This window comes from Eumetopias jubatus, unplaced genomic scaffold (assembly GCF_037043125.1).
Source record: "Eumetopias jubatus isolate StellerSeaLion01/CBP00866 unplaced genomic scaffold, mEumJub1_p1.0 scaffold_16, whole genome shotgun sequence".
In the NCBI taxonomy this organism is placed as follows: Eukaryota; Metazoa; Chordata; class Mammalia; order Carnivora; family Otariidae; genus Eumetopias; species Eumetopias jubatus.
Genome location: NW_028274822.1, coordinates 78,176,817 through 78,202,100, shown reverse-complemented (window position 1 = coordinate 78,202,100; position 25,284 = coordinate 78,176,817). Strand labels below are relative to the sequence as shown.

Here is a 25,284-nt window from a genome sequence, read left to right as displayed (position 1 = left end):
ACGATCCCGGGGTCCTGGGATCGAGCCCCACATCGGGCTCCCTGCTCAGCGGGAAGCCTGCTTCTCCCTCTCCCACTCCCCCTGCTTGTGTTCCCTCTCTCGCTGTGTCTCTCTGTCAAATAAATAAATAAAATCTTAAAAAAAAAAGAATATATTTTCTTACGCATCTGTATTTGCACAAAGCACTGAAAGGATAAGAAACAGGAGTTTCCCCCCCCCATCTTGGGGGAGTGGGGGTGGAGAATTGGGGAGAGAGGTTATATGGGAACTTTTCATTGTATACCTTTTTAAACTGTTTAATTCTGTACATTTTCAAAAAAAAATTAAAGACTGAGTTTAAGGATAATTAAATATTTCTAATCTTAATACTGTATATCTATGTCATAGCATCAGTGAAACTCTAGGATACGATGGGAGCCTTTTCTGTCTTAAAAGGAAAAGGAAATTATCACTGTTATCCCTTGTGGTAAACCAAGACTTTGGTTTTGGACAATGAGTCATGCCTCCCGGTACTCAGGGCCCTGGTGGAGCCTCCTTGCCTTGAATCTAGGCTGACCCCGTGGCTGCTTTAATCAGTAGAATGTGGTGGAAGCAACAAAGGCCAGCCAGCTTCTACTTTCGCACTCCTGGAAGAAGCCCACGTGGAGAGGAACTGAGGTCTCCAGCCTCCAGCCTCCAGCCCCGAGCCCCGGCTGAGTTCCCACCAATTATACCAATTGGCCGCCATTTTGTGAGGCCATTTTGGACTTTCTAGTTATCCCAGTGCCCCCACTGGTATCACATGAAGCAGAACTGTCCAGTCAAGCCTCAGCATCTTGGGCAATAATAAGTTGTTGTCTTGTCCATATGCAGCAAAAGAGAAACCAAATAGCCTTGACGGGTATTTTAGCCATAACAGTGTTTCAGAACATTTACACCAATATGTGTGTACATATTTGTACGTGTGTGTGTTCATGTATATGGGTGTTTATGTGTGACCCAGCAGCTCCACTTTTAGGGCTTGTGAGCAGCAGATACTACTTGACAAGTGTGCAGAGATTAGTGCAAGATGTTCAAGAATGAGCATGACCTACGTGCTCTGCCTAATTAGAACTGGCTAAATTGACAGGTGTTCAGCTATGCCATGGAGTACTCTGCAGCCTTTGAAATGATTTAAATAAATTCACAGGGAATGCTCTCCTTTCTTCATGAGAACCTAACAAATATTTCACAAGGCTGGTGGATCTGGCATATGCAGTTCTTCATCAAGCATCAGAATCTTTGCCCTGAACACTTCAGGGGACTACGACCTACGGCACTTGGTGTCTAACGTGATCCACAGGCACAGCGCATAAACCAAAAAGGATTCCACCTGCAATTCTTTCCTAGGACTCCAGCTGCTGGCAGAATAGAGCCCTCCAGACCTTGCTTCACTTACCAAAGGCCAAAGGTAAGCGACTCCACTTGAGATCGTCTGTGCGGCTACGTCTTCCGTAAGAATCCACGAACACCCCAAATTCTGCAAGGAGTTGGAGCCGGGGAGCGTTGGCACAGTCAGAGGCAACAGAATCAATGACACCACACACTTTGCCAGAAGAACAAGGGATTGAGCCCAGGGGACCACCAGCCATATTTACCTGGGTCGTTAAGACCTGAGGACCTTTGCTGAGCCACATCTCTGGGAGATGTGTTAAAGGAAAGTGGGGGAGACAGGAAAGAAGGAGCAAAAGGAGGAGGAAGAGACGGGAGACATGGAGGAAGGGAAAGGGAAGAAACAGAGACCCAGACACAGGGAGGGAGAGACAGGAGGAGCCAGAGATTTGCCATGGGGGAGGGGAAGGGAAAGGAGGAATAAAAAAGAATGAAGAGAAACATCAAAAGAAAACGCAAGAAAGAAGGAACAGAACAGAGAGAAAGGAAACGGAGAGAGAGAAGCAAGGGGCGGAGAAGGAAAGAAGTGGCTGCTCTCAGGACAGAATATGATGGTGCCGGACGGGGCGAGAGCCCTGGTGGCGGTCTGGGGCTCGCGGGCGCCCGCAAGCCCTCAGGACCGCGGCCGGCAGGGAGCCCCGACTCACCGTGGAAGCAGAGCAGGTATTCCTCCCGCTGCCCTGCGCCGTTCACCTGCACGATCGAGACAGGGAAACTGTTGGAAGAGGAGGCAAACACAGCAGGCGCCAAGGAATGGTCATTCTTATCCAGGAATTCTGTAAAGGCAGGTGGGAAGCGGGGCGTCAGGGAGGAGCCAGAAGTGGCGGTGAGGCCAGAGCAGAGATCGGCTGGGGGGCGGGGGGAGTGCGGCCGGACTGGGACCCTACCCTCAAGCGTGTACTGCTTCATGTCAATTTCGTAGAATTTATTGGTTCCGATGAGGATACTGTAATTGGTGAAGTGGATGCAGCTGCAGGGCTCTGAGGTCTCTATCTCCTGAGACAGAGGATAGAAGAAAACGATGTGAGCGAACACAGGGCAGCCGCATTTCCACTGCTATTCCGTTTCCCCCTCAGGCATCTCACCGAGCCTTGGAGACGGTCGCCTCTGGACTTGTTCACGTTCTCGGCCACACAAAGCACACACACTCAATCCTTTCACGTCCCCCATGAAGACTAATAATTCCTTTGCTACCTCTGCGTTCTTTGCAACCCAGACCAAGAATATCAAATGGCAGCCCCAAAAAGAGTCAGAAACACCATTTCAATGGCAAGGTTGCAGTCAAAGACAGATCTTTAAAAATAACACATTCTTATCTGAGGAAAAAGACTGGAAAACACAGGGTTGGTTAGAGGGAGTGGTTTTAGCTTCCTTCTTTTTGTGAGCTAAGTTTCTAACACGAACCTCTATTACCTATATAATTATTCTCATCACCGTTGTTGTCATCTCTTCCCTTCCCCTCCCCCATGGCAAATCTCTGGGTCCTCCTATTAGTGATCAGCTTTCTAATTACTTCCACTTGTTTTCAGGCCCATCCTAATATTTTCAAAAACCTAGGCATGCTTATTCAAAATGGTGGCCAAGAATTATAAAGAAGCAATGATTTCTGAGGCTTTTCCTAAAGCTAACAGTTCAAAATCTAATCTGCACTATCACCACCGCATATTTACTGAGCACCTGGTAAGTACGAGGAACAGTTAGGGAGCATGACACAGGGAAAGCAGGGAAAAATCAAACTTCAGAGTTTTGGTCTCAACTTTGTAACAGGATCTCAGCTCAATGGCCTCAATGAAATCCCATTGAATCCCACCTGAAAATTGGGGCTAACCACCCGTGCATTTCAGGACTGTTGTGAAAAGTGTTTGTAAAATAGTCAGCTGGGTCTTTGGTACCAGTAGGTGCTCAATAAAATAAAACAAGCGAACAGCCCACCCAGGATGAAACTGTTTCCCTAACACATAATGACCCTTATATATTCACCCCGCATTTCACTTGAGACTAATCGGGAAGGCACCTGAAATAAATTAGGCTTACAACAGGTGAACTTTTCCTAATCTAGGGACAAAGGCCAGCCTCTGGAAGGGAGGCGAATGATCTAATGTGCACCTTGTCCACACTGCAGTCACCATCACCACCACTCTGCTCCACAGAGAATCAGCTCCCTAGTTACACCTAAGAACACAGCACTGGCTTTTCCAAAAGTTATTAATGGAACCGTCTAGGATCCGACAAAGATTCTGTTAAGTGTCGCCAGGGACCGCTAGCTTCTCAGAGAGATCTCCTTCCTTTTTTATGCTAATTTAAAAGTGTCTCTTCCATCAGCCTGCTTCCTTTCCCCTTAACAAAGAGCTGAATTCACTGGGCTGGCTGGAGAGGCAGCTCACAGGCAGGAGAAAGAAAGTGAGAAGGAAAACTGCAGCTACTCAGGGCTCTGGAGCTTTCTCCAGTAAGGAAGGGTGTAATCTGCTTGTCTGTCTGTCTGTCTCTCTCTCTCTGGAGGTCACCCAGGCTGAAGGGACCGGGCACACACTGGTCCCTGAGACAGCACACTTTCCACACTAAGGGGGGGAACAGCAGGACATGCGAGGCCCGGGACTTACTTTCCGAATGCAGTACTTGCTGAGGTTTTCGTTGTAGCGGAGAATGACAACTTTGCTGGGCATGGCTGCACAGATGCAGAGCCCGTTCTCAATCTGAAAAGCAATCAGGGAAACAGAGAGAAAGAAAGAGAGGGTCACTGGTGTGTATGCTGGCTCCACAGCAAAACTAGGAACGTAACACCAATTCAGAGCAGAGTTTCTCCACTTCAGTGCTGACACCAGACCAGAAAATTCTCTGTGGCGAGAGGCTGTTCTGTGCATTGTAGCAGCAAGTTTAGCAGCAACCCTGGGCTCTACCCTCTAGATGCCAATGGCACAACCCCCAGTTGTGAAGGCCAAAAATGTCTCCGGACACTGCCCAGTGTTCCCTAGGAGATAGAACTGCCCTTGGATAAGAACCACTGATTTAACAAAGACCTGGCAAAGGCCCCTGGAAATCACCCAACACGACACACATTTGGTGTGTGTGCACCTTCTGCTGGAGACAGGGTCTTTTGACGATCTTACCCTGAGGGAGAGGGAGGCAGTAGAAATTACCTCAAGAATTTGGAGACCGTGGTTCAAAGAGAAAAGTTCTTAGCTAAGATCTGTGTACGTGCTGTTCTCTTTTTCTGGAACAGCTAAATCACTCTTACTTCGCCTTCCCATATCAGGTCCTTGTCATTTCACCAAGGGCGAAAAGAAGCTTCTCAAATCCGTACTGACACGAAGGTCAGCAGTTGCAGGGGGAGGGGTGGAATGAGATGGGAGGTGAGAGGGAAGGAATACACAGGAAAATGGAAACTGTTAGTAATGTTCTAGCTCTTGGGGTGGGTAGTGAGTTTGGAATGTTTATATTATTAGATGTTATAATTTTATAATGTACCTATTTTTTTAGTAGTTCCAACACTGTAAAATGCCCATTTCTAGGTAACTCATCATTCACAGAAGAAATCATAAGAAATTTTAAATTTTAAAATACGTGAAATGATAAAAATTTACAGGATGTGACTAAAATTGTAGTTAGAGGGAAAATGTATGGCCTTAAAAAATATCTTAAAAAAAAAAAAGACCTGAAAATTCATTAACTAAACAAGAGATTAGAAAGAGAAAAACGGAAGAAAGCCAGAGAAAACTGAAGGCAGGAAAAACAAAGATTAAGGAAAAAGCAAAACTCAACAATAAAGGTAATGCTCTCATAGCAAGAATCAGTACAGCCCGAAGCTGCTCCTTTATAAAGATTAGTAAAATCGGTATAATGCTGATGAAATTAAGATGAATGAGAGACCCAGCACAAGTAATATTAGGGATAAAGAAAAATGCAACAGCTACAAGAGAATATACAACAAAGAACAAAAAGCAGAAAAAAGGAGAGGAAAAAAATGTTCTTTTTAAAAAGAAGAATTAAGGGCGCCTGGGTGGCTCAGTTGGTTGAGCGACTGCCTTCGGCTCAGGTCATGACCCTGGAGGCCCCGGATCGCGTCCCACATCGGGCTCCCTGCTCAGCAGGGAGTCTGCTTCTCCCTCTGACCCTCTTCCCTCTCATGCTCTCTCTCATTCTCTAATAAATAAATAAAATCTTAAAAAAAAATAAAAATAAAAATAAAAAAATAAAAAGAAGAATTAATAAAACTGAAAAGGTACAGCGTTCCTTGCTGGGTCCCTGTTGGGAAATCCTGGGTCCTTCCAGCAACGTCCTTTATCAGTCCCTCGAGATCCACCTCTTCTGAGAAATCTTCGCAAATTCTAGGCCAGCCACCCTTTTCCTTCATAGTCTATCCTCTTTTTACTGCTGCCAGTTAATCCCAACCATTGTATACGTGACTAAGACAAGAATCCCACCAGCCCCATGGCCAGAGGGTTTCAGAAACCAAAGTCCTCAAGAACAGTGGCCACGGGCAACGACGTGGATGGAGCTGCAGGGTGTTATGCTGAGTGAAATAAGTCAATCAGAGAAAGACATGTATCATATGACCTCACTGATATGAGGGATTCTTAATCTCAGGAAACAAACTGAGGGTTGCTGGAGTGGTGGGGGGTGGGAGGGATGGGGTGGCTGGGTGATAGACATTGGAAGGGTATGTGCTATGGTGAGCGCTGTGAATTGTGCAAGACTGTTGAATCACAGATCTGTACTTCTGAAACAAATAATGCAACATATGTTAAGAAAAACAAGAAGAAGAAGAAGAAGATAGCAGGAGGGGAAGAATGAAGGGGAGTAAATCGGAGGGGGAGACGAACCATGAGAGACGATGGACTCTGAAAAACAAACTGAGGGTTCTAGAGGGGAGGGGGGTGGGGGGATGGGTTAGCCTGGTGATGGGTATTAAAGAGGGCACGTTCTGCGTGGAGCACTGGGTGTTATGCACAAACAATGAATCATGGAACACTACATCACAAACTAATGATGTAATATATGGTGATTAACATAACAATAAAAAATTTAAAGGGAAAAAAAAAGAACAGTGGCCACGGCCAAGGTCAAGCCCCGCCCCCCAGAAGGTTCCTATGGCCCACTGCACCCCTCCCCTGTTGGTCCTCCATCCCTCAGCACAGACCCCTCTGAAGGCTCGGTCAAGTACATAGGATGTGCTAGGTAAACGTTGACTGAGTGACCAAATGCCAAATACCCAGTGAGCAGTCTTCTGAGAAGGGAAAGGCAGTGGTTTACAACGGGAGAACTCCAGTAGCCTCAGGGGTCTACAAATGCTTGATTCAGATTTTATTAGTTATATATGTTCATGTGTATGCACCCACAAATATTCTTAATTTTTTTGATAAAAAAAATTTCCTTAAAGAAGCAGGCAAGCAAATGTATTTATGTGCCAAAATCAACATGCTATTAGCTACCAAAGAATTAACTTGACTTATCAGGAACTGACTTTATGCTATGTAAACGTCATAAATCAGAATTTGCAAGTTTTTAGTAATAAAACATTTTGTCATTTAGTTCGGACATGGGGTTCCAGGTTAGATTAAAAAAAAAAAAAGACTAGGGGGGCCTGGGTGGCTCAGTCAGTTGAGCAGCCCACTCTTGATCTCAGCGTAGGTCTTGGTCTCAGAGGTCGTGAGTTCAAGCCCCATGCTGGGCTCCATGCTGGGTGTGGAGCCTTTTTAAAAAAAAAAAATGAAAATAAAAAGGACTCCATCATACATACATACACACACACACGCACGCATGCACACACTCACATGTACACCCACACACACTTTTTAAATTTATTTAATTTTATTTTTTTATTTGTTTATCCGAGAGAGAGAGATCACAAGCAAGGGGGAGGGGCAGAGGGAGAAGCAGACTCCCCGTGGAGCAGGGAGCCCAGCATGGGGCTCGATCCCAGGACCCTGGGATCATGACCTGAGCCCAAGGCAGACGCCCAACTGACTGAGCCACCCAGGCACCCCCACACACTTTTTTTTAAACTATGGATCATTCTTTTAGTTTTGTTAATTTTATCCTCATTTTTCTCTCTGACATTTCCTTTGGACTCAAAGCGTGTGCAAATTTCATGGCTACACAAATTGTTTCGTGTGCCTAAAGGAAGCAATAGAAATCTAACCCAATGAGAGGACAGTTAGTTTTCAAGGTCAAATCAATGAGCCCCGTAGAAAGGGGGGCAGAGCTGATTTCCAGAACACTCGGCCCGCCGAGGCCCTGAGGAGAGCCTTACCTTGCCAGCGGCAAACAAGTGGCAGCCCTTCACGGCTTCGAAAACATTGGGGGAGATGTCGGGCTGGGCGGGAAGGTGAGCTTGCGCGAGGGACTGCTTCACTTTCTTCACGTCAACAAGGCACAGAGCCCGCTCTTCTCCTGAGGGGGAAGGAAGAGCCTCGGGTCAGTGTGAGGCAGGGAAGCAGGGACGCGGGAAGGCAGTTCTACTTCTCCTCACGAGGAGCCAGGCGGGGCCGCGCAGATGAACAGTTTTCCACAGAGTCCTGTCTACCCGGCTCCGGTCCAAGTTTTAGAACTACAGTGAAAAACACCTGGCTTCTAGGTCAAGATGCTGGGATGGAAAAAAAAAAAATCCTCTGCAGACGTAAAATCCGAGAGCATGAACTGGACTTTTAAACATGCTCCCACCAAAGCGGGAAGAAGGATGGGTTAGGAGCACCGAGGGGACATGTCATAAAACCACAGGCTTGGACTATTCTAATGTGCCCGTGGCGTGGAGGACAAAGCCCCGTGCCAGATTGCAAGGAACTGCAAGGACACCACTAAACGTAACGCACGACCTGGCGCGGGATCACAAATCAGGGCGAAAAATACCAGAAAGGACATTATTGGGGCTGCGGGTAAAATCTGACTCCGGGCAGCGTATCAGACAACTGCAGTACAGCAAGGGTTAAGTTTCTTGAATTCAAAAAACCGTGCCACGTGACACTATCCCGTGTGATACTCCGACGGCGGATCTGTGCCCTGACACGTTTGTCTAAACCCATGGAAGGGACACCACCAAGAGTGAACCCTAATGGAAACCGTGGACCTGGGGCGACGATGTGTCACTGTGGGTTCATCAGTGACGTCCAAGGTGCCGCTCTGGTGGGGATGGTGACAGTGGGGGCAGGGGGCCTCCGGGAACTCTCTGTACTTTCTGCTCAATTTCGCTGTGAGCCTAAAACCACTCTAAGGGATAAAGTCAAGAAGGAAGGGAGGAAGGTGGGGATGGAGGGCAAGGAAGGAAAGGAAGAGCAGGAAGGGAGGCAAGCAAGCGGAAAGAAAGGAACAGAAGAGGCAAAGAGACGGAGTGCTGAAAGACAGGAAAGGCCAGTTCCTGACCCTATTTACCTCACCCCCGGATGCATCCAGCCACACCTGAAACAAGACCTGGCTGTGGATGTTTTTGAACACTGAACCAACAAATTACTGTTTTCCCTTAAAAAAAAAGGACGGCCAATAAAGAGAGAAAAAAATTTTTTTGCCATGGTTGTGTAAGAGAATGCTCTTGTTCTTAGCTGATATGCTAACGACTTTGGGGTCACAGCTGCAAGGGACTCTCAGATGGTTCAACAGTTAGTGTGTGTGCATGTGCGTCTGTAGAGGAAGAGAGGAAAAATATGGCCAACCGTTAACAGTGGTGGACAGCCCAAGGGTCTCCCAGGGGTCCCGGAGAGGTAAGAGGCCACATGCTAACAGCAGGCCAGCTCTCAGAAGGCCACGGCTCACGATGGCATTGACGTCACCGTGACGTCGGCATCAAAGGGTCTGCCGTTAATGACACTTCGGGGCTCACTACTCCTCACTTGGCATAACGGTAAAGTGTTCTTTGGGGGTGTCCGACTGCGCTGCACAGGCCACCGCGGGAACGAGTCTGGGCCGAGAGCGCCATCAGCTCAGGCACCGATGGGGACCCAGAGGAAAGAGCCGCTTTGGCTCCCATCTGCCACCAGGAGGGCCTGCCTTTGTGTTTCATAGGCGTGACACTTGGTCTCAAATAGTTTCCCTTAACAGTGAAAAGAAAGCGCCACGTCCTTGGCCTACCACCTGCTATCATGAGGAGCTTCTCCAGGTCCTTGATGATATAAATTTGGAAGACCGCTCCAATTCCAGGGACATGGGTGAGGGAGTTTTTCAAGACATTCAGTGCGTAGAGCCCTTCCTCAGTGCCCACCAACACCACCTGCAGGAACAGAAGTCCACAGGCGGAGCGTAAGCATAACCACGTGCCCACGACAACCCCGAAGAGTAGGAAGAGCAAGAGCCCTTTGGCTCGTGACTGTGGGGGAGCTACAGCCAGTGCCCGGAGAACAGCGCTACCTGGTCGCTGAAGGGCAGCGTGCAGTTCATGTCCAGACGGTCATCACCTTCCAGTTTCAGCAGGGAGTTTCCAAGCAATTTCTTTTCATATTGGAACCAAAAAGAAAAAAAAAAAGAAGAAAAGGAAAAAAAAAGGCACAGTAAGTTTGAACTGTTCATAACCAAACCATCCAGAGACAAAAGCAAGAACAGAGAGAAGTTTGGTGCCAGGAAGAAAGTAAGGTTACTCCTGAAAACGCCAGAAACACACATTTGCTCTTGGCTTGCCCCGTATTTTGATCTGAGCTCAAAAGGCAGAAGGTGAATGTTTCTGGTACCTCCGGGGCGGTTGTTAATTAGCATCAGAGTTACGCCTCGGCTTGGACGCAGAAATAAATGAGTGAAGTAGACACTGAGAGATTTTCTGTGGTAGGAAATAAACTGACGCTAAAGAGATGTCACCCGCAGAGGGTTAATAAGCCACATGGAAGGCTCCTTCCCCTCCAGGCCGCAGCCAAAGTACAAAGCCCAGGGTCGGCAGCGAAGCAGCAAAAGCTTCTGAATCTCTTTACCTGAACCCACGCAGGCAGAAGCTCGTAGGAGAGACGGTCGCAGCCCTATTGTGCACATATTAACGTGGATTTCAATAAAAGGCTCGCACAGGGAACCACAGAACAAGTCATCAAAACAGGTCCACCCAGTGAGCCAAGCTCCTCTCAGGAGGCTCATGGTTAAGAAGTTTGCCACTGCAAACACCGAACATGTTTACTAGGAGCCCAGTGTTTGGTCTTGGGTGGAGGAAACGCCAATGAGCAAGGAGCCCTGTTTATATCCTGGAACTTTCCCGGAGGAGTGATGCCAATCAAGGCACACCTACAGTTCTGACGTCTTAAGGAGAAGTAGGATCCCGAACCTGCCTACAGAAGAGCAGATCATGTGGAAGCTACGGAGGTTATGGAAAGCCCTCCCCGAGTTGGCATGGTTTCGGCAGACTTTTGCGCTGCTTCGTGGCCAAGTGCTTGCAACTCAAGTCTTCAAATAAACTCATCAGAGTAAACGAGAGAGAGGATCTCCGTATGAGTATGTCTGCCGCCACGACCAAGATCCGTCGCGCCCCAAGAGCTGGCTAACGGCGCTGACTCCCCCATTATAAAGGGCTGCAGAGGGAGGGCGTGTGACGCCAGACAAGCCAGCACAGAGCCCGTGTCTTGGTCACACAAGCGCCCCAGTCACGACAGTCTCGGACCATCACCCCTCAGGGAGGCAGCAACAGGGCTCCCGGCACTCAGGTCAGTTCCCACGTCAGCCCACGTCACAAAGACAAGCTCCAGCACCCGTCTTCATACTCACAGCATCGGCTTCTGCTTTTTCCCTAGAAACTCTCCCACCTGCGACAACAGACTCTAAGGCAGTGACCCAGCGCTGTTTGTCGGGGAAGCTGGGAGCCAGCAAGTAGAGCGTTCTCCCGGGCCAGCAGGTGGTGTGCGGGTGAGACTCCATCTTCAGTATGTAGGGGACATCTAGGGGATTGGACAGAGAGCAGGGTTTGGGTGTGGCTTTCCCTCACTCCCAGGGGAGGGATGGCCCTGAGGGGTAAGAGATCCCCCCTCCCAAGCACGCAAGTCCCGGTCCCCCCTAAGACTGCAGAGCGGAGGACCGTGGCCCCTTCTGCCCCTGCTGACTGAGCAAGCCCGGCGCGCCCCTGGTGGGCTCTCCTGCTTCCCCTCACCTGCTTTGGCTGTATTTGCAAGCTCAGAAGCACCAACGGCGCCATGAATAGATACATCCCCGTCGGGAAGGCACAGCTCAAATTCTTCCACCGGCCTCTGTCCAGCTTGGTGCGAAGAGGAAGGGCAGAAAGAAAACCAAAAGAACAGGAACAAGAACAAGGGGAGAAAAGAAGAAGAAAAGAAACAGAGAGCGAGAGCGAGAGAGAGAGAGAGAGAGAGACAGGGCAAGAGAGACAGTACGCGTGGAAAGAGAGGCATACGAGAACAAAGGAGGAAGGGGAAAGGTGTGCGGAGAAGGCAGAGAGGGAAGATAAAAACAAAATAAAGTGCGTCAGATGAGCAGCACAGTCAAATTTCTGATGCCGATGCGGATTTATGGGCTAGTTGACTGAGGCGGAAGTTCTCTGAAGGTGTATTAGCAGGTAGAATCTTCAGGGCAGCACCCTGCAGGGTCTTCAGAGGGGAGACCTATAGACGTGAGTATCGTACCAATAACCTTTAGCGAAGTCATTTGGTTTTTAATTTTCAAAAATGGAAAATCGTAGAAGGCTGGCGACGCAGTCCGGAAAACAAAACCTTCACGCCAAGACTGGGAGACCTGGGTCAACCACGTGCACTGAAACTGCCCCCTGAATTATTAATTTACCTTCTCTGGCTTCATTGTCATAAATGAGGACTTTGGATCCCTCCAGGACAATGTACTTCCGGTCCCAGCCTTGCTGTCCTCGTTTGTTATTCCTGGGAAAAGAGGGATGGACGAGAACAAAGGTGTGGAGCCCGAATCACAGGAAAGGGGGAGGGGTGGCGGGGAGGGGGAGAGGGAATCCTAGTCAAGAGGCTTCCCAGGGAAAGCTCGGGAATGGGGGCGGCCTGGTCTGTTCTGTCAGGGGCTGCAAAGCTTCCTGCTACCCCTTGTCGGTTCTGTGGCTGGCCCAGGAATGCCACTGGCAGCAGAAGGACGAATGGGAGAAAAGCATACAATTTTAATTTATACGTTCCCGGGAGTCTCCCCCAGACAATAAAGGCCCCAAAAGTGGAGAGGCCTGCGTGTTTGTACACTGGCTCGAACAAAGACTGGCAATTATGAAAAAGCAACTAAAATGTTGCAGGAGAGAGAAGGAAGAAAAAGGTTACTTTAACAAGGGTTCCTTGCAGAGTTCTCTCTGCAGGCCTTGATTCCCTGTCTCTGGTGATAATATTCCTTTCCTCCTGGAAAAGGGAGGGCTGCTTTTACACAGGAATCGCATCTCCTACTTTCAGGAAGAGAGAGGGGAGGTCAGAGTGTCCTTCTGAGACCGGTGTTTGTCATGTGCCTTTGGCTCCAAATATTCCTTGTTTCCAAGTGGCCTATTTTGGGGGGGTGTCTTCACCAGCACCTGCCCCAGCCCGAGGCACCCTGCCACAATACCTGGGCACCTTCATCCACCCTTCCAGGTGCAAGCCGCTGCTGGGCTCCTTGGTCTGGAGACCCGGAGAGTTCATTTTGTCACGGCAGAAGGCCTCGGTGAAGTGTGTGGCATACTCGGCTGGCAGGCCACAGGTGGCTGGCAAGCACGTGGAGCACTTGGGATGACACATCACCTGACATTCTGAGTAAAAGCAGAAAACACCTTGGTGGACCGTGGCCCGTGCTTTCCTCTGCCAGCCAAGCCCCCACCAGGCCCCAACACCCAGGCAATCCCTAAGCTTTCCCAGAAGCCAGGCCCCAACAGAGAAAGGAAAAGAGGGAGCCAAGTGTTCTCGACACGGTGTTCCCGACTTCTCCCCAGGCCGCCACCAACAGGTGTGTAAGGGACCTCGTTTGCACGGTTCAGCTGGAGACAGCACACAGCCTAAAAGTGGGGAGAGAGCAACCTGGGCAAAAACAGGGGGCTGGAAATCAGCAAAGCACAAGGCATTTTGCACAGGGCGGTGGAGACATGAGCTGGAAACAGGGATATGCTCATTCCTTTAACAGGGGAAAAATAGTGTCCTCCCACTGAAACTAAAAGCTTGAAAATGAATGTACTGCAGGATGAAAAATTTAAAAAGAAAAACCACAGGGGCACCTGGGTGGCGCAGTGGGTTGAGTGTCCAACTCTTGGTTTTGGCTCAGGTTGTGATCTCAGGATCGTGAGATCAAGCCCTGCGTCAGGCTACAAGCTCAGTGCAGAATCCGCTTGAGATTGTCCCCTTCTCTCTCCCTCTACCCCTCCCGCTCTGCTCCCCGACTCTCTCTAATGTAAATAAATAAATCTTTAAAGAAGAAAGAAGAAAGAAAAGAAAACCACCCACCCCCATCAGACAGATCTGTTCGGGTGGAGACAGGCAGGTGCCCACTGCAAACGCACAGCCGCTGCTCTTACCAAGACATTTGGATGCCTGGCGCCCGAAGTGCACAGTATCCAGACACACAGCACACTTTGTGGCTCGCATGTTCAATCCTACGTTAAATCGGTGAGGAATATTGTGGTGCATGCGCTCCTTAAGACGCCGACTGAATTCTGAAGGAAAATTAAAAAAAAAAAAAATCATTAGGTGTTACAAATGATCCCATCAAGTAAAAAAGAAAAACAACCCAAAGAATGGGCAAGAATATTTGTAAATCATATCTCTGACAAGGGACTTGTTGCTAGAATATACAAAAAGCTCTTACAACTCAATAATAAAAAGACAAATAACCCAACTTTAAAACGGGCAAAGGATTTGACTAGACATCTCTCCAAAGAAGATAAATAAATGACCAAGAAGCACATGAAAAGATGGTCAAAATCATTAGTCATCAGAAAAACACAAATCAAAAGCACAATGAGATTCCACTTCACACCCACTCAGACGTCTAGAATCAAAAATGCAGGAAACAAGTGTTGGTGAGGATGTGAAGAAATTAGAACCCTCATACACTGCCGGTGGGAATGTCAAATGGCGTAGCCACTCCGGAAGACAGTTTGGCAGTCCCTCGAAAAGTTAAATTTCAGATCACCCAGCAATGGTATGACCCAGCGATTCCGTTCCTAGGTATATCCCCAAGAGAACTGGAAACATACGTAGCCACAACATACAACGTTCACAGCAACATTATTTATAATGGCCTAAAAGTAGAAACAACCCAAATTATTATCAGTGGATTAAGAAACAAGATGTGCTATCCATACAATAGAATATTACTCAATCGGAAAAAATAAAGAACTAATAAATGCTATAACGTGGGTGAATCTCAGAAGCATTATGCTCAATGAAAGAAGCCAGACACAAAAAATACGGTATGATCTCACTTACTGAAATGTCCAGAGTAGCAAATCTATTCGGCTTAGTGGCGGCCAGAGGTCGGGCAGAGGGGAGAATGGGCAGTTCTGCTATAGGGTAGAGTGCTTTTGGGGGAGGGAAAGGTTGAGGCCAAAAATGTCCCCAAATTACACTGCGATGGTTGTACAACCAATGGTTGCACAATGGTTGTGCAACCATTGCACAACAATCAAGTGCACAACCCTGTGCACTAAAAAATCATACACTTCAACTGTGTGAATTGTATGGTATGTGAATTTATCTCAATAAAACTGTAAAAAAGAAACATTACAGCAGATTAGTTACGGGGTGTGAAACCATTTTAACACTAACAGATGCATCTAGATTTATAGGAATCAACTTCAAATCTCCATTATCCAGTTATTAGGAGTATTTTTAAAGAACGTATTACTGCCAGAAGACAGGCTATATGATACCAACGATGTTTGTGGGCCTAAGGGAAGCATATGCTTTTAAGTCAAACATTTGTAAATATTTTAATCATGAAAGTTTTTGTTTTCCAGATGAAATCCTGTATCTAGAAGTTTTCAGAATTCAGTTTAAAAATCAGTTCTGAATTACAGAATTTCCAATTATTAGATACATAAACTGCCTGAAGAATTCTCTTCATGTCCTGTTCTTTCATGAATAACCTCCGTTGGTTAAAAAACTCAACTTTTAAGCCTTAAAAATTGAATTATTACATTTATATTCCACTCTGTTAAAATAACGAGGTTGCTATAGGCCCTCTCTCCATAGTGACCTAATTAAAGACAGCCTTAAACAGCAAAGCTTGGGATCCAAATTTCTGAATCCAAATTGGGTTCTCCACAGAACATGGCCTCCCATCCTTTATCAGAAAGCTGCAAGGAATAAATGACGTGAACGCACTCTGACCCGGTGAATATACACGGGAAGGAGGGGCCTGGGGTCTGAGGAACCTCGCAGGCCGCCGCTCTACGGAGCCCGGTCAACAGACACTATGGCCAGAAAGGATTTCCTTCCCCCGTGTTACCATCAGTATAAAACGATGACTTTAAGAGTAAAGCTCTTTGGGGCGCCTGCGTGGCTCAGTCGTTAAGCGTCTGCCTTCAGCTCAGGTCATGATCCCGGGATCCTGGGATCGAGCCCCGCATCGGGCTCCCTGCTCAGTGGGGAGCCTGCTTCTCCCTCTCCCTCTGCCTCTCCCCCTGCTTGTGTTCCTTCTCTCGCTGTGTCTCTCTCTGTCAAATAAATAAATAAATAAATCTTTAAAAAAAAAAATAAAGAGTAAAGCTCTTTGATTCAAAGTGTTACGAAAACACAGGAAACAAGAGGGCATCATCACGGAAGAAAAACCATTTGCTGAAGAAGAACCACAGACACACCAAAACACCATCAAGATTTGCCACTAACATCCGTTACATTGTGATACCATGACGCTACCCCACAGCTCTGCTCTACGATCCCCTAAGACCTTCCAAACCACCTTCCTTGGCCATTTTTTTTTAAAGAAAGGCAGACTGCCCCATGCGGCGCCGCATTTGGATGCGTCTGGAGTCTTGGAAGCTTGACCACCCGACATTCTCCTACAAATGGACCTTGAGAGCTTGTTTGAAGGTTCTAGCAGGGGAGCTCAGCTACTCGTATACCCTTGACCGAAGAATAGTCCTCCGGTGTCAGGGAAGGCCGTCACCTTTGACCAAGCGTGCAGCTTCAGGGGGGATGACACACACATGGAGCGGTGAGGGAGGAGGGGGACACCTGCCTCCCCAGCCACATCAGCCCAATCAACCCTGGTGACCAACGGGGTGTCAGATGTCACAGCCAGACCGCCCTCACAACCTGTCCGTTCTTTTTTTTTTTTTTAAGCCCTTTTCCTCTCTAGATGAACAGAGTACTTTTAAGACCACAAAGAAAACTTCTTACACTGTTGGTAAGAATATAAACTGGATCAAACTATCAGCATTCAAAATGCAAATAATCTTGAATGCAGTGAGTCATTTCCCAAAAACTAATCCTATGGCTGCAGCACCTGCAGAGGTGCAGGGTTTCGCTACAGGGTGCTCCTGGTGGGGGGAGACTGGAAACAACCCTAAATGCCCATCGGCAGGGGTCCTGGTTTAACAGGTGAACCATGTACCCACACCAGTGAGTACCATGCGGCCCTCTCAGAGGACGAGATTGATGCATATGAATTAATAAACACTCCAAGATAATATTTTAAGTAAAAAAAAAAGGTGTTTTGCAGGGTACAGCGTGTGTGCTGTGATATTTATAACAGAAAAAGGGCTGAGGAAAATACGCCTATTTTCTCATACTCTTGAAATATAACTATATAAGGTACAGGAGTAACACGACCTGTGCCTACACGCATATGAACTACTGCTGGAAGAATACTCAGGGACCTGGCACCGGGGCAGGGGAGAAGACGAACTTCTTACTCTTTGGTATTATTACCCTTAGTACTATTACTTGTCACTTTTACCATATGTCTGCATTTTCTTGGTCAATTAAAAATGATTTTCAACAGAACTCCAGTGGCTCCTTGGGCACGTACCCTCTGGAGTTGACGACTCCTTTCTGCGGCTGGACGGCGGGGCGAGCAGGCTCATGGCACTGGGCTGGTGCTCGGGTGACCGCACGATAGCGGACATGGCGATCTGCTGCCTCGCGGCGGCCGGCGTAGACGGGTGCGGATGGTCTGTGGCCTTCCGGTGGGCAGCTGGAGAGAGACCAGTCCGATGCCTTTCGGTTAGCTGGGTCACCAAGAGGCCAAAACCAAGCAGACTGCCCCTGGGCTGTCTTTCGAGGACCCAAGACCAAGAGAACAGGCATCGTGCCGAATGGACAATGCCAAGGATGCTGTGAATTTTTCAGACTTGGGGGATGTCTGCACTGAGAGCTTCCGGGCCATAGAGACAGATGCTGAACTACTGCGACCAATCTGCTTGAGATGGGTCCTCTGCCTTTATTCCACAGACTTGGCATAGGGAGTGCCCCTACCTTCCTCCCGGGCAGACCGGAGCTCGATGCGGGTCTTCTGAAGGGCTTCCTCTAGCTCTGCACAGCGAGCTTTCTCCTTCTCCAGGGCCACCTTCAGCTCATTGTACTGCAGAGGAACCTGTGTGGGCAAAGCAGGGTCCTCTTTCCGTCGACTAAATAAACCCTAGCAATGGAAACAGAGATATCTCCTAACTCCTGGAAACTGGCACTGGAAACTAGCTAAAGGAACACTGACTCAAGAGGAGCAAACCACGAAAGCCAGGAGCATACTCACTGTAAGCGGATTTAGTAAAAATGGCATGTGAAGGGGGGAAAGGGGAGACTGAGCCACAGCCCATTCCAGCCGGCTGGAAAAAAATAGGGTTTCGGAAATTTTCGACAAGAGGGTTCAAGATGCTTGAACTGCCACCACCTCTTCCTTTAGCATTCCCAAGAAGGAGAGCCATTTCCTGAGTCTTTACCCTCAAAAAATGGAAGTGGAGGATGGAGTCAGGAGGGATGGTTCGGAAATCACTCTTGCTTTGCGTTTGTCTCATGATGCTTAGTTACAAGACACAGAGATAAGTGTTTAAAAAAAAAAAAAGGAGACCAAAAACCTGAATACTAAAATGATATCAAAACAAGGGGCTTACTCAAAAAAAAAAAAAAAAAAAAAAAATGCAAATGAAAACACGCGCTGGACACGGAGGGGAAAAAAGGAAAACACAGGGAATAATGGGACTGGAAAAAAAAAATTAACAACCAAAAATCAATGGAAACACCCCAGCTACAGCACACGACACAATCAGACAACACTCCGCTGCTAAAATACAAAAAGATTGAATATCATAAAAGATTAAATATCATAAGCATAACAAGCACCAACTGTCCCACGGTAGGCCAGAACACTCCCTCCCCTGCAGCCCCCACGGGAGGAAGCTGCCTCTGAAGGCTACTCTCACCCCTTACGGTCCAAGCAGGGCTGGGGCCACAGGCACCAACTGCCCACTCCAGCCCCCTCTCATGTATTCCAAGTCCCAGGGGGGTTGCCACTGCTCCCCCCGGCGTAGGGATGCCTTTGGAAGCAAACTGCAAGCTCCTTAGAGACCTTTTCCAACTGAGAACACCTGGCCAAACCTACTGGGGCGGGGGGGGGGGGGCTCGGTGGTTTAGGGAAGCGTGTTTTAGGTGTAGTAAAAATCTCCCCAGGTGCATCTACATAGAACCCTGTCCATAGTTGTTGTTTTTTTCTTTCTAGTCATAGTTTTTCATTTGTTTGTCTATCATAATTTTAAAGGGATGGAGCAGCACTCAGTGGAGGGCCTAGTTATCCAGTCAGGCCCTGTAGGCAAGTCACCTCAATTCCCTGGTTCCTGGTCTCCTCATAGGCCCTTGCCAATCAAAAGGACTGGGCTGGGTAATTTCCAGTCTTTTCTAGAGTCCCGTACATGTGCCCTGAGAATCCTTCAACAGAACTAAGAACCCCTTTCTCTCTCTTTGGAATCCCAAACGCATGACCTATAGTCTCTCTATAGTCCTGTACGTGTGACCTGCTAATTCCTCTGGAGTCTTGTACAATGACATCCGTATAAACCTTTCTCTCGGCTGCCACCCCCACCCCAGCTGCTTAGGAAATGGGAAAAAAAAAAAAATCATTCCCTTATCAGAGATAGGCACCAAAGGCCATGAACACAAAGTAGCGTGTTACAGACTTGATTAACGACATCCCTTCCGTAAGGACTGTTCTGACTAACCCAAAACCTCTTTTCAACCCAATATAAAACAAGAAAAGTGCCTTTTGTTTTATGTTTCTATAATTATCCATCACGGCGGTACTTAATGAATCATAATGACCGAGCAAAAACTCCCCACTTTTCAAACACAAGGACCCACCTTTTTCTTCTTAGCGGGCTGGTCCATTTTGGCTTGCAGAAAGTCAATGAGTTTGGTTTGTTGAGAAATAGTACCTTCCATTTTCACCTTTTCGTGAGAATAGAGAACCTAAAAATTCATAAAGACAAAAATAAGCTCAGCCCTCGAAAGAAGGATGCTTTTAAATTTGGTACTTTAAGAACATAAAATATTAGGTCGTGAGGATACTAGCATATGAAAATTCAACACAGACCACACTGGGCCAATATTTACTTACTTAGTCCTTTTCTATGGCCAAAAACAAAACGAAAAACAGGACTGATAGACGGATAAGTATATGGAAAAGTGTGTTTAAAAAAAAAAAAAAAAAAGCCAGGGGTTAATATTAGAATCTCAGAGCTGATCATTATAGGTATTTTCCAACTTTTCTGAAGGTTTGGAAATTTTCATAATGAAATCTTGGGGAAAACACACAAAAATCACAATATAAAGAAAGTGAACTTTTCACCACATGGCTTTTGGCCATGATGCTTTGCCTCTGCAGACAATTTTTAAGTAAAATCCCTTTGCTGGTTCTCACCTGAATGTTTTCTAGCTGGTATTCCAGATCGCTCCTTTCGGTCTTCAGCAGATCAGCCCGGTCCAGAGCTTCTTGCAGCCCTTGAGTCAAACGGAAAATGTGATTCTTCTGCAGGTCCATCTGCTGCTGTAATTTGGCTTGCTAGTGGGGAGAAAGGCCAAACAGAGTCTCGATACCACAGACAATACAACTTGTTCCCCCCACTGTTCCTGTTACCAAACTAATTGCAGGCATGGCGCCAATTTTCGGCTTCTGAAATCATCTCGTCTTCTGTCCCAGACCGATGCATGGGCACAGTTAAAAAGAATTTGCCCAGAAATCTCTGACGGCCAGCAAATCACAGGATCCCCACTGTAGGAGGAAGGCTAGCTGGTGTGTCTGTCTTTCCAGTCAGTTACAATTAAGGACACTGCCCCCCTGTGGGTTGACATCAAAGATGCTGCAAATTACCGCAATGACAACTAAGCTCCAATTTGTCCTTCGCTTTGCTTTTTAAGGTCCCATTTGCTATTGCGAGAAACCACTGTTCAGGCACTGTGGATGCACAAACAGGAATCATGTCACCTCTAACTTAAGGAGCGCCTTGTCAGGGTGAGGGACCCCCAACCAGGACACAAAGAGCCACAATCACAGGAGATACTTTTGCAGTGTGGGGAGGAAGGAAGAGAAGAGCCCAGACTCAGCACAGCAGCCAGTAAAACCCGGGGGCGGGGGGATCACTTTAGTGTTTTAGAAATAGTTTTGTGCTGGAAATCTCTCTCCAGTTTTTACAATGGAAGTCAACCAGAAAACAAAGCGGGCTGTAAAGATGCTGGTTTTATGGCTCTCCTTCCTAAAATGCTTCTGTTTCTAAAAAAGCAGGAGAGAGCAGCTACCCTGAGGAGACGCCGCCTGACGGCATCCGACCCTGGTGTGACAATCTAACCACCCTGGAGGTGGCCCTAACACCCTCTCCCGTGGTGGCCTAGACTCTCTGCAGACTCAAGGACAGAGCTCCTAAAGAGCAGTAAACACCACCACGGGCATTTCCCAGCAGGCGACGGCAAATCTCCGCACTCTCAGCCCCAGAAGGCCGAGAGCTACCAAGAACCTCAGAACTTGCTGACCCTCTTCATCTCATTTTGCTTCCCTCCACCTATGTTTTGTTTCTCTCTCCATCTCTACTCCTCAACAGCCCTTCCTCTTGAGGGGAAGCGGATTCCTTGAGGCATCACGGTGTGGTGGAACGAACGTGGGCTTTGGAATGCTACAGACCCTAGTATAAATGAGGACTCTAACATGTATCAGTCATAGGACCCGAGGGGAAGCTCATATTGCCTCTAGAAGCCTCAGTGTCTTCACCTGAAAGTGGGTACAATGCCTGCCCTGACTGGGTGATATACTGAGCGCCATGCCCAGCGTACCATAGGTGCCCAAGGAGTTTTCACAGTCTCTCTGTCTCCCCTTCCCTCCATCCAGTTCAGGCTCCCCTCCCCCTCCCCGGTCCGTCCCTAGCCCAGCTGTCTTCCCCATGCTGACCTCCTCTGCCAGCCTCCCCGCATCAGTCCTCTGGAAAGCAAGAGATACTGTCAGCAACCAGAGATCACCTGCCCTGTATGCCAACCTGGGATTTCTGAATCAAACCACAGAAACCCCTAAAATATGGGGAGGGGGGAGCAGAGAAAACATTAAGATTACCGCTTAAAGGGAGCTATCAGTCCCCTACGGCGCAAGTGATTTCCGCAAATTACCCTCTTTAGTTTCTTCCCACTATTTTAGGACAACATTAATTACTAGGCAGGAAGCAGAGAATAAGGAGCTGGGGACAAGAATCGGGTTGGTGACAGCCGGGCCCAAAATATGTCTCTAGAACAAACGCATCAACTGTCCGTTAGCTTTCCAAGAAACAGGCTGCTTACTCACTATAATAAAAAAACAAGTGAGAGTGGCAGGTTGCTGCTCGGTGGAATGCTTTTCAAAACCATTTACCTGCTTCCCAGAGAGAGGCAAATGGGGGCTATTCACGGGTCAGTGTCGGACTGAAAGGAGAGCATTAGCTCTGTGCTTTCATCTGTCCAGGAGTTTCACAAGGGTGACAGGAGACCGGCAGGACGCACGGAGGAGCTGGATCATAGAACCGGAGCACCGGACAACCCTGGTGGCTCAAAGGATGGATCAAAACCAACCAAAGAAAGTTCAAAAGGATGGGATTTTTAAAGACACTGCCTGATAAGGGCGCCTGGGTGGTTCAGTTGGTGAAGCGTCTGCCTTCGGCTCAGGTCATGATCCCAGGGTCCTGGGATCGAGCCCCGCATCAGGCTCCCTGCTCGGCGGGAAGCCTGCTTCTCCCTCCCCCACTCCCCCTGCTTGTGTTCCTGCTCTCGCTGTGTCTCTCTCTGTCAAATAAATAAAATCTTAAAAAAAAAAAAAAAAAAAAGCTTCCAAAGCCATTTTGGGCCCAAGAGGAAAGATTTGGGAGAGATATCCATTAGCAAAGTCTGGGACAATGGAACAAGGGCTGGGAATCTGGGCTCCGTGACATAAAAAACTCTTTCCAACTCTGAGACTGTGATTCTGGCCCCATTTACAAGTCTCTGTGCCTAATGAAGAGGACACTTGGGTTAATTTAAGAAAGAAGACAAATGAGCAAATACAAAAAAAGAAAGAGAGAGAGACGAATGAAGAAACAGACTCTTTAACCATGGAGAACAAATTGATGGTCACCAAAGGGGAGGTGAGTGGGAGGATGGGAGAAATAGGGGATGGGGATTAAAGAGTACACTTAGCATGCTAAGCACGCACACAGTAATATCTCTTGATTTCAAGATGTTATCATCAGATGGTCTGGTAATGGAATAAGATAGACATGTAGACGGCTTTGTGACAAAGATGTCAAGAAAATTTAATGAAAAGAGTCTTTTAACAAATGGTACTGGAGTAACAGGACAGTTCTATGGAAAACAGTGAACCTCTCTAGCCCGGGTGGCTCAGTCGGTGAAGCATCTGATTCTTGGTTTCGGCTCAGGTCATAATCTCAGGGTCATGAGATGGAGCCCCGCGTCGGGCTCCATGCTCACCGGGAAGTCTGCTTGAGATTCACTCTCTCTCCCTCTCCCCGCGCCCGTCTCCCCCACTCACACACTCTCTAAAATAAAATAATCTTTAAAAAAATAAAACAAAATAAAGAATCCAGATACAAGGAGTATGTATACTATGACCTCACTTCTAGGAAATTCTAGAAAAGAAAAGCTCTGGGGCGGGGCGCCTGGGTGGCTCAGTGGGTTAAGCGTCTGCCTTCGGCTCAGGTCATGATCCCGGGGTCCTGGGATCAAGCCCCACGTTGGGCTCCCTGCTTGGCGGGAAGCCTGCTTCTCCCTCTCCCTCTGCCTGCCGCTCTGCCTACTTGTGCTCTGTCAAATAAATAAAAAAATAAAAATAAAAATCTTAAAAAAAAAAAAAAAAAGCTATCGGCAGAGACAAAGAGCAGATCAGTGGATACCCGGGGCCAGGGTCAGAAGGTATCAACCAGAAGGGGCAGAGGGAACTTTTTGGATGATGAAAATGTTCTATGTTTTCATTGTGATGATGATTAGTCAGGTGTTTACATTTCAAAAATGATTCAAAAAAAAAAAAAAAAAGAGGACACTCAGGTTAGGCCCTTGGTCACACGCTTATAAAATGCACACCACGACCAAGGATCCCAGCTACATCCTGGACAATAAATATCATTCTTTGTTTCATAATGGTTTCAACTGTCAGTGAAATCTGCCCAGACTCCACGTCAGCCAGATGTCTGTGCTCAAAAATCTGTCTGTGAGGTACAGACTGGGAAGCTGGAAATGTTCTCGTGTCGCTTAAAAGTGAGAAAGAGGGGACTGCATCAGGATCCCAGTATGCTCTTCCAAGCCTTGTCACCGACTCACCATGTAACCTTGGACCCAAGCATGGAGCTGTCAGAGCCAACTCTCTTTCCTCGGAAGGAAAATAGGACAGGCAAGATCATTGATTATTTCTGTTCTGTTGCCAACATGTGCCTAAAGCGGGGACATTGCCTATTCATTCCAGATAAAAGACCATCATTCTCTACTTGACCACCAGGGAGATTTTTAAATTTTATGACAGCGTTCTTAACGCTGCCTTTGGTTAACTTCCCACCCATGTGTGTGTAAAATTGATTTTATTGTAAAAATCTTTACTGTGATACAATATACATAAAATTTACACTTTTCACCATTTTTTTAAAGATTTTATTTATTTATTTGAGAGAGAGAATGAGAGAGAGGGAGCACATGAGAGGGGGGAGGGGCAGAGGGAGAAGCAGACTCCCTGCCGAGCAGGGAGCCCGATGTGGGAGTCGATCCTGGGACTCCAGGATCATGACCTGAGCCGAAGGCAGTCGCTTAACCAACTGAGGCACCCAGGCACCCTCAATTTTCACCATTTTTAAGTGGACCGTTCACTGGCTCTAAGGACATGCACAGTGTTATGCAACCATCACCACCATCCACCTCCAGAACTCTCCCAAATTCCCACCCATTTTTTTTTCAGGTCTCATTCTGTAAAATATTTCATACTCACCTGCAAAATTTGCACCACACTTTTCAAAGTTAATAGTTTAGCAATATTATTTCTATCAGCACAGTCCCTCGGGAGGTATCATATAATAAAACCTCAACGAAACCAGAATAGGTATTCTGGTTAATTGAACTATCAGGTTCACTATGGGTTAAACAGAACACTCTTGGAGTCCTGTTTCTCATTAAATATCTTTATAAAGTATTTTTGTCCTGGTTGATCAATTCTAATGAACAAAGCAGAATCATAAGTGATTCAACATATAAGGGAGGGCTTTGGTTGGGGGTGGGAAGTAGTCATCAACTTAAAGAGAAATTTTCAGAATTCTGTTAAAAGGTCCAGGAAATAATATAAGCAATGGGTTCCGGAGACCAATTTGAGCTTTCCATTCTATGTCTCAAAGGCAGGGCATAATTTTTTTTTAATTGAATTAAATGATCAAAAGTCTTCATGAAATTTAGTACTCAGCATAAATCAAGTCCCTGCCCTGTGCATGAGGCTAATTTGCATAGATGTTTATCAGCCTGAAAATGTAATATACTTTAGATATTAACTCTAAAAGAACAATTTAATTCAATATTCAGTCACCCGTATATT

At 47.1% G+C, this 25,284-nt stretch overlaps 1 protein-coding gene across 4 annotated transcripts in view; it reads right to left on the bottom strand.

Moving 5' to 3' along the window:
* Positions 1-25,284, bottom strand: part of CIT (citron rho-interacting serine/threonine kinase) — a 158,899-nt gene that overhangs the window by 7,819 nt on the left and 125,796 nt on the right. For 2 of the 4 annotated variants that reach the window (XM_028116391.2, XM_028116393.2), the window contains exons 29-45: positions 20,134-20,274; positions 19,575-19,682; positions 17,703-17,820; positions 17,257-17,421; positions 13,799-13,936; positions 12,862-13,042; positions 12,100-12,191; positions 11,453-11,557; positions 11,074-11,243; positions 10,296-10,340; positions 9,745-9,825; positions 9,472-9,607; positions 7,661-7,800; positions 4,011-4,103; positions 2,298-2,406; positions 2,058-2,186; positions 1,418-1,498 (exon numbers count right to left, since the gene is read on the bottom strand). In XM_028116391.2, coding sequence (XP_027972192.2) covers positions 1,418-1,498; positions 2,058-2,186; positions 2,298-2,406; positions 4,011-4,103; positions 7,661-7,800; positions 9,472-9,607; positions 9,745-9,825; positions 10,296-10,340; positions 11,074-11,243; positions 11,453-11,557; positions 12,100-12,191; positions 12,862-13,042; positions 13,799-13,936; positions 17,257-17,421; positions 17,703-17,820; positions 19,575-19,682; positions 20,134-20,274 — 2,032 coding nt within the window. The remainder of the gene's footprint in view (positions 1-1,417; positions 1,499-2,057; positions 2,187-2,297; positions 2,407-4,010; positions 4,104-7,660; positions 7,801-9,471; positions 9,608-9,744; positions 9,826-10,295; positions 10,341-11,073; positions 11,244-11,452; positions 11,558-12,099; positions 12,192-12,861; positions 13,043-13,798; positions 13,937-17,256; positions 17,422-17,702; positions 17,821-19,574; positions 19,683-20,133; positions 20,275-25,284) is intronic. The other 2 variants (XM_028116394.2, XM_028116395.2) reach the window with 1 other exon arrangement.